A 9,575-nucleotide genomic window follows, 5' to 3' on the forward strand; every position below is an offset into this window, starting at 1 on the left:
CCCCCCACCCACAATCAAATTCTTAATATTTCCTTTCCTTTTGGTGCTCACTGCTCTACCTTTGATCAGTCACCAGAAAACTGAGTAAACTAGGAAAATGACACGACCACAACAGATTGAAATACACCTAATGAGTAAATATATTTAAAATAATTTATATTAGTAAAAGAAACAAGATAAATAAATTAAATAGAGTATGTGATATCCAAAGTGTTCTGATATTAAACTCGAGTATCATCAAATTTTTTGTCTCTTCAAATCAAGCGACGTAGTATTTTTATAAATGTAGGAAAAAGAGTTGGGAGGAGAAAAATATAGACAGAGAAAAAGAAGGGAAGCACGGGGAGAAAGGAAGACAGAAAGGGCAATTTGATTATATAAAATGTTCACATAAACAGCCAATAAAGGATTTTTTTTTTAAAAAAAGTAGTTCTTAATATGGAAAACAATTATGTCAAAATGTATTTTTTGGAAAATACAATTACTGATTTTGTTCTAAATACTTTAGCCAAAATGGAATAAAGAAAATGTTTTCATTGTTGTTTTGACTTTTCTTTTGTTTTTTCTTCAACCTTCCCTAGTTATTTCCTAACTAGGGTAAAATTTGTGGTTTCCTTTGGGGCCCACCAATAAGGCGAAATGCGCACGGGCCCCTGCGCCTTATAAGGTGTGTGGGGTCATGCACCTTGCCTTTGACGTTTACTTGATGGCCATTAAGAAACAAAGGGCAAGGCGTGTGAGGCCATGCACATTTGGTTTTTTTCTGAATTTGTTTGCCCTTATGGCATTTTTGCAACAGAATCTTCCCTTTTAGCTCCAGACTCCAGATTTCAACATGTGATTTTACATGTTTTAACAAAAAGTCCGCTACTCAGGAAGTACACAATCTTTTAAATGTACTTGTTTCAACAGGAAAACACCTTTCAGAAATAGAAGTTTTTGTAATTCATGTCATGGTTGCTTCCTCAACTACTTTGGGATTGAGGCAAGTTATGGTAATTCATGTCATAGTGGCTTCCCCAAAAGTTTCAAAATGTCAACATGTGTATGTCGGATTCTCTAACCGTAGTGTATTTTGGAGAATCCGACACGGGTGCGGCATCATAAGTGAAGAGTCCACACACAACTTAGGTCAAAAGCAGAAAGCGCTAAGAATTTATTTGGCCTTTTGTGTGCAAACAACTACACCAGTTCCAAACAAGTTGGGTCGGCTATATGAACCCTCAATGACCATATTTCGCTATTTCAATTCATATATGTATGTGTATACATCAGCATAATGCAAAGAAAAATTACTATAGACACAAACCATAACTACTTGAACAAAGAATTGAAATATCTATAATTAAGCAAAATATATGAAATAAAATCATGATAATCAACTTAAAACCCATTAAAATTTTCTTGATTTAGATGAAAAGTAGTTACTCCCTTCGTCACATTTTATGTGGCACCATTTCCCTTTTGGTCAGTCCCAAAAAGAATGTCACATTTCCTTATATGGTAAGTATTTAAAGATACAATTCCTCTTTTACCCTTGTTGGTCCCACTTAATCTTAAAGATAGTACTCCAATACATTTATGAGGAGAGAGATAAGTGAGTCTACTTTTTAATATGACTATTTTTTGAAGGGGCAATTTGGTAAACATTTCAAAGTCTTCATTTATTTCTTAAACTCCGTGCCCAGTCAAATGTTGCCACATAAAATGGGACGGAGGGAGTATTTGTTTTTTTATAAGGTAAAGTATCAAAATAAGTTGTACTCCCTCTGTCCCATTTTATGTGGCAACATTTCCTTTTTGGTCAGTCCCAAAAAGAATGTCACATTTCCTTATATGGTAAGTATTTAAAGATACAATTCCTCTTTTACCCTTGTTGGTCCCACTTAATCTTAAAGATAGTACTCCAATACATTTATGAGGAGAGAGATAAGTGAGTCTACTTTTTAATATGACTATTTTTTGAAGGGGCAATTTGGTAAACATTTCAAAGTCTTCATTTATTTCTTAAACTCCGTGCCCAGTCAAATGTTGCCACATAAAATGGGACGGAGGGAGTATTTGTTTTTTTATAAGGTAAAGTATCAAAATAAGTTGTTTTATGTTTTTTGAAGCTAGTATCTTGTACCGAAGTTTTAATTTCTTAATACTAATCACTAACAATTTCTTCATATCACTTCTAAACTTTCAACCTATCTATTTACCAACTATATCTATGCCCTTTTAAAGATAGAGCATAAAGAGACTATATCTCAGATCTGGGATTCCAACTAATGAAATTCGAAAGATAACCTAGTTTCCTTTTGACTGCCTATTTTCACCCCTTGAAGACTTCGCTTTGAACATATGCTGTAAAAAAAATAGACATTACTGGCATGTTCTTTCTAGAGATTATATTTGCGTCCATTAACTCTGGCAAAATTTTTCTCAAATAATTCTAGTTGAATTTTGCAGAGCTTCAGCAACAACATCACTTCTTTAACTTTTAAACAACAACATACCCAGTGTGACAAGTGAGGTCTGGGGAGGGTGGGGTGTATGCGGACCTTACCCCTAAGGTCCTAACTTTGTGGGGTAGAGAGATTGGTTTCTGATATACTTCTTTAACTTTCAAATTGATGAAAATTTGGTTGGAAAATTGATGTAGTTTAAACCAAACAGCAAGTTAATGTTTTCCTAAAACTAGTACTACATGCATTCCTTCACACAAGATTTCTCTCCATTCTTTTCCTTCCCTTAAGAATGTCCAGAAAACTACTTTTTTTAATATCAAAAAATGTAAAGATTTATTCATAGTCAGATTAGTAGATTACAGATGTAAAACTTATTTTTATTTCTGATAATGGTGGTGCACCAAGACTTCAACCGTTAAAGCTAAAAGTCAAAACATCTTGGAAATAAATGATGAAACAAAGAGAGCGGGGCAGACAGAAATTGACAACTACACTTCAATAGTCAGCACAACAATTTGACATAATAAATAAAAAGCATATAACTGCATGTTGCATAGTTGGATTGACCATCCCACCTTTACTTAGCTAACAGCACCAAGAGTATATTAAGCAGAAAACAACATATGAATACTTACAACATAAGTGCAGCAGAAAAATCCGGTTTGTTAAAACTAATCCCAGCATTGCACTTGGTAAAAGAAGATGAAGCAGTATTAAATCCTATTTCACCACCAAGGGCTAAATCCTTGCTGCCAATAGCAGCCGAGAGCTCCAAGAGAGGGGAGGGATTTAAGCCAATACTGGAATTGATGGCAGCATGCTGATGAAGGTACTGAACATCGAGCTGAAAATGCAAAATAAATGATTCAGAGATTGATATTGAATTCACAAACCAAATAACATACAGATTGTTCCTACTTAAAAACAGCTTGAAATCATAGAACATTGGAAAAAACATGTCACACTGTTTTTCCCTAATGAGGTAAGGTAGTTCTGTCGAAATCTAGTTATTGTTTAGACACTATTTTATGGCAGGTAGAACTTGCTCCTCTAATTGACACGATAGGTTCAATTACTTTCTTTCCACTCCACTTAACTGCTGAAAAAGAGATTGTAATAGAAATAAACTGAGATTTTTATACTGTTCACAACTTCACATTAGCATCATCTGAATATTGAAAATAATAGAACCAGTAATCTAGATGACCCACAAATTGTCTTCACTAAGCGCATGCCCATCGGGATAAAAAGTAAAGCATCAGCTCCCATTTTCAAAGACAACTTAACAAATAGACCAGTCCTTCACAAGTGTATCTTTCATAAGATTTTAAATTTTGAGTTGTGTGTGAATAAAGGAGTCTGGAATTAGCACATTATCCCCCAAAAACTAGTCAGAATTGAAGTAAAAATAAATTAATGAAAAAGTGCTACAGACATTAAATGTTTCAAGTCCATGTGTCCAACTCTAAGGTTCAACATTTGCACTGCATGATGTAATTAACATTACCTGAGATGATGACTCCCAAGGAAAAGAGGATGCTATGGAATAGGGTGAAAATGTAATTGGTGATAATATATGATATCGACCTATATGAATTACTTGTATCCACAGAAAGCTTTTTAAGAACAATACTTAGTAGGTAGCACATTAATTATAGTTCACTTAGCAGCCAGTGACGCTCTCACCAAGTTTCAGTTAGTTCACCGTGAACAACTAATCACTCACAAATCATTATCTGCCTGTACCAGTACCATCAATGAAACAAAGACATAACTGGAAATAATCAATGTAAAAATGAGCTATCTTTTATCCTCTAATTTGTCTCTTCGCCCATAATATCTGTGGTAGCATGACACGCACTAATTTAATTCTTTGGCTCATACATGTGTTGATGTGGTATCAGACAGACCAGAGATTCTTTTGACCAGTACTTGAGAAAGCACAACTATTAACCTTGCCAGACTTGTGATCAGGTATGTTGAAGCCCAAGGACACTTTTGTGGATCGGAAAACGTCAACCAGTGTAACTTTTGTTGAGACCTGCATATAAGATAACATATAAACATCACGTAAGAAATTTGTTGCACTTACTAATAAGAGACCCAAGAGTTTAAATATATATCAGGATCACAAATTAGATTATCAAGAGGACAAGCAATTGCTGGTCTAAGTGACAGGGAATCTGCTCTTACATTGGAATAGGTATCAACTTTGATATCGACAACTGTACTTCCGAGCTTATATTGAGTACTTATATCACCAATAAAAATTTGATCTTTCTTCACACCAGTAGCTGTTATTCCCTAATATGAGAAAATGACATAAGTTAGGATCGGATTCAGATATAACTCTAAATTAATAGAATACAGAAAAAGTTGCACATTAAATAGCAATGATAAACGTCAGAAACACCAGATTTTACAGCACACCAGCACCATCTGTTGGGATTTCGGAAAGGTTCTATAGTCACAATAAATGAAAGCATACCAAGTATGATTGCCAATGAATTCACCAACGTCACTTTCAAACAAATTGCAAACTTATGCAAGATATGAAACATTTCTAGATCAATTTCAAGGGATATACTTAATGGAACACCATAATCAAGCAGAATCAAGAGATATTAGCAAATGCAAACTGCTATTTTAGACGATGTAAGCTAAGATCAGGTGAGGTCCTAATACCTCTTTTCCTTGCAAACTATATAACAGGGTAAAGTCGTCAATCATGGCTAAAGTAGAGGACAATTTCCATTTCTCCCAAAACCAAAGGAAGATGCAAGTACATTTTCTAAAGAATCAAGAACACAAATGTTCTTATGAACATCTTTCTACCATTTATATTTCATTCTCAAAGGATTTCCTTGAGTTGTAAACCGAACTTTACGTAAGCTCTCACCACTGAATAATGTTACAGAAATCCTTCTCAATAAATAAATTAAAAAAAGAATGATCATCCTATAAAACTAGTACTCGGACACAGTACAAGAACAACAGCAAGAACACCTTTATTTGTACCCTCAAAAGGGAAAATAGTAAATTATTAATTTTCACAATCAAATTAAGTTCTTACAAGCCTTGCATGTACTTCAGGAACAAAAATAATAATATATATAGACGTGGATGTGACCAGGTTTTAATATGAATTGACTTTAATTATCAAATTGCAAATACAGCAATTACAACTGTGTCAGCCACATGTGGAATAAAGGATGTCTTACCTGAAAATTAGGCTATTAGGAATAAAGTTAGTATCCCTTAACACTGTTGTAAAAGTACAGAATTTTCAAAACCTCATATAAATTTGACAGAAAACTTGTGCGTCACCGTGTGGGTGTGTATAGGTGCACATAGTTAGATTCTTTTCTTTCTATTTTGCTTTATTTTATTTCATCCTATTCTCCTTTCTCAGAAAAAAGGCCTTCCATGTTCAGATGGGGTGTAATTTGTTAACCCGGTACTGCTAGAATGGCAGCACTATGTGATTTTATCCCATCGGCTCAAGCCTTGATGGGAAGAATACCCTATACTTGTATGGTAACAGTACTCAGTGGAAAAGTCGAGGTGTACAAATTGGCCCAAACACCTTTTTCATAAAAAAAAAATCTCGTACAAAGGACAGATACCAGACTTGAAGACACAGAATAATATATTTCAGAATGAACAAATGATTTTGTAACTTAAAGTACATATTTATCCAATATCAATATAATAAATAAACTACAACAATGTGTGCAGGTGGAGAAGTTTGGCAGCCTTCTGAAGCCCAAATAGAAGATTCAACAGCTTAAATAATCTAAATGAGAAACAGTAAATGAGAGAATAAGCTAGTACCACCCCACTGGAGCTCGGAATAGAGAAGGTGAACTTCTGATCATAATTGTAGTCTTTGGTCAGTAGATCTGCATGAATGTGAGCATTTCACAGACCATTAGAATATTCACATATGGCAAAAAAATACAAGCTCTCCTCCAGAGAAGATTATCTTAAGAGATGGATAAAAGTTGTCAAAATTGTTAAATGACTAGATCTTTAGATGAGTCTTAATATGATGCTCACCAAATAGAAATCTATTCAAGGAATTTTGATGGTAATCGAACAGTCAAAATTCAAAACTATATACTTCACCTAGTTAAGTTGTTATAACAATCTAAGTGGAAGAAATCAGTATGAAACAAATAGGCTATTGCAGGCTATATAATCAAGCTGGTTAACGTTTGAGCTCCGCTCGCCCTGCTGCAATCTATGCACAGCTTCGCAGTGACCTGAAGCAAGCTCATTCAGCCTGACTTACTCTTATTCAAGGCTTGGTATAACCTATTTCAACAAGTTTGGGAGGCGAGTTTGAGCAAACCTAGCTTGAAAGGCCTATAAACCGGCATACTTTAAATATATATATTTGGCATATTTTTTAGTGATGGTGAAAGTGCAATATGTACACTGGGTTGAGCATAAAGTCTTCCCTTTTCCCTTTTTATGAGTACTTGAGCACAAAATCTTCTCAAAAGCACATATTACATGAAAATTTTCTGTCCAACTCATTACGAACAACTGTTAAAAGCTCATGAGATATTCTATGTTACATAACAAACTTACTATATACTCTTGATCTTTTTATAAGGTAAATAAATTGTGTTGATGCTTGGGCCAGACTCACCCATATACAAATAGTATACCAGACAATAGAAAACCTACAGAAGAAAAAACTTACTGTACTCTTGATAAATAGTGTTAATACATGTGTTATAACTTATACACTACAATCACATATTTAATAGGGGAGGTAACATGTAACTGCTTCCAAGAGGAGATTGTGTAGAGTTGGTAAGACCAAAGCGCCAAAACATTGATGTGAATTGGCTCAACAATGGTACTGGTATACACTTGGAAACTCTCCAGTAAATGTGAAGTTCCAAACAGAAAATAGACAGTATCTCCTTTATATAACCGTGGCATCCGGACTAGCTAGTGCCCACCTTGACTGATTCCATGAGGTACCTACTATCTCCCACATCAGCTCATATGCAGAAAGAACTTGAATTTAGCAAACCATGCCACGTAAACTCTAACCACCAAGGCTTGGGCAGATGGAAAGAAATCACCTAGTATTATTGCTTCTGCTGGGAATTGAATATGAGACCCTAAATATACAATATCATGGGGCTAAAATCTAGAGAACCCTCCTGCATGGTAGGGTACTTAGTTTGTGCTTGCTGGCTGACTTTTGACAGGTTCAATTACCTAAACAGTTAGAAAGGAGAAATTGCTTGGTTCTTACAATTGGTTTCGCAGATCAAGTTTAATAAATGTATTAGTACATGAATGTTTTCCTATACTTCATTTTACCTTCCTAATAAGTATCAGAAGCATCAGTACTCATTAAATTGATGGTGAATCATTACCTCTTGCCCGCCTGCCGATTTCGGAAAATGGTGCCGGGCTCTGCTCCATCTCTTCTTCAAATGAAATCACCCTGATCAATACTGATGAACAATTAGCATACGATTAGTTATGCCCACATGATCGAAAGAAACACAGTTAGTTAAGTGAAGCATACAATTAGTTATGGAAGAAATACAGTTTTTCTCCCATTATGCATAAACCATAACCAAAATCAAGCAACATGAAGTTTTGCATTTGCAGTAGACAAATTTGGACCATTAACAAATTAAGTGAAATTATTTCTCTGTTTTCTAATCTCAATAATACGGCCTTCCTTCAACTAGTTGTATGCCCTTGCTCGTTCACAAGCAGAACAATCCTAAGAGAATAACTACAAAAATAAACCATATACAAGCTCGTTCTCGATGAAAACAGAATCACAAGGTATCCAAAAAAACACTAAATGAAATTATTCTGTTCCAATTTTAACAACACTTAACATATTTAAACTTGCAAACAACTTCGGGCCTGACATGAAAAATTGAGTTATAATATCATTAAATTGAAATTTCATTTCTTTTCTTTTCTCTAAATTGATAGAAGGAATTGAAATTTCTTTAAGTACCTCATAGTTTTCAAATTCACAAATACTTCTCCACGGTCAGCAATGTCTATCTTGGTATCAATTTCCCCATGAATATTATGAGCCTAATATATATTTTTTTGACTATCTAAGCATAATATTACATAAACAGGCATATTAATCCCAATCTCCATATATTTTTCTTCCTTTCCAGAACAAGTACATTGAAACTATTACTAGTGAAACTTCAAACAAGATTGTCTACTGTAAACCCCATTTTGTTGATATTACTATAAGTGGCTTTTCAATTATTCGACTACCTAAATGCATCAAAACAGCAATATTATTGGAAGTCAATGCATTCCAAGGAAAACCATAACTGAAACCCAACCCCACAAATTCTATAGGCCTAATACATATCTTTGATTATATAAGCTACTATTACACAAACCGCAATCTAATTAAACCCCCAATTCAAACTCCATACATTTTTCTTCCTTTCCAGAACAAGTACATAGACATTACTAGTAAAACTTCAAACAAGATTATCTCCTATAAACCCCATTTTCGTTATATCACTAAATAAGTGGCTTTTCAATCATTTCACAATCAAAAAGCATCAAAACAGTAAGACCCCTATTAGAAGTCAATGCAATCAACTATCAATCAACCAAACAAAACCTAAAACTAACACCAACCCACCTCAACCCAAACACAAAACAATCAAATACAACTAACAGATTTTGTATAGAACCATTTGGATTAAAAAAAATTCAATTTTCAAGATTAACAGTAAGTATCAAATAAAAACTTAAATCTTTGAAACCAAAAAAAAAAACCCAAAAACAGAGAGAGAGAAATGGGTTTTCGCTAACCTTTTTTATTCTCGACAGAGACCCAGAAATCGCCGTCGAGATTTGGGGTGCGCAGAAGAAAATGACTGAACCTTAGCTTAAACCTCTTAACTCTGTCTCTTCAATACCTGAGGGGTAGATTTGTCATTTACCATTTCCTCATATTTGGACCTTGGGCTTGGGTCTAATATGATGAATGAGCCCATATTGTGTTTTTAGAAAGACACCAAATTATAATTTTTTCTACTATATTATAAAAGAGAGTTTAGGCCCAAGTATAATATATAATATTCAAGATTGGGA

General features: G+C 34.3%; 1 protein-coding gene across 2 annotated transcripts in view; it reads right to left on the reverse strand.

The window, feature by feature from the left end:
• LOC102595319 (mitochondrial outer membrane protein porin 4) overlaps window positions 1-9,382 on the reverse strand; it is an 11,209-nt gene extending 1,827 nt beyond the window's left edge. Inside the window, exons 1-6 of one of the 2 annotated variants that reach the window (XM_006366894.2) lie at window positions 9,294-9,382; window positions 7,856-7,936; window positions 6,288-6,355; window positions 4,647-4,757; window positions 4,408-4,494; window positions 3,089-3,297 (exon numbers count right to left, since the gene is read on the reverse strand). In XM_006366894.2, coding sequence (XP_006366956.1) covers window positions 3,089-3,297; window positions 4,408-4,494; window positions 4,647-4,757; window positions 6,288-6,355; window positions 7,856-7,904 — 524 coding nt within the window. In that variant the 5' untranslated portion in view covers window positions 7,905-7,936; window positions 9,294-9,382. The remainder of the gene's footprint in view (window positions 1-3,088; window positions 3,298-4,407; window positions 4,495-4,646; window positions 4,758-6,287; window positions 6,356-7,855; window positions 7,937-9,293) is intronic. The other variant, XM_006366895.2, reaches the window with a different exon arrangement.
• Window positions 9,383-9,575: the final 193 nt, after the last annotated feature.

Source organism: Solanum tuberosum, unplaced genomic scaffold (assembly GCF_000226075.1).
Source record: "Solanum tuberosum cultivar DM 1-3 516 R44 unplaced genomic scaffold, SolTub_3.0 scf00669, whole genome shotgun sequence".
Taxonomy (NCBI): Eukaryota; Viridiplantae; Streptophyta; class Magnoliopsida; order Solanales; family Solanaceae; genus Solanum; species Solanum tuberosum.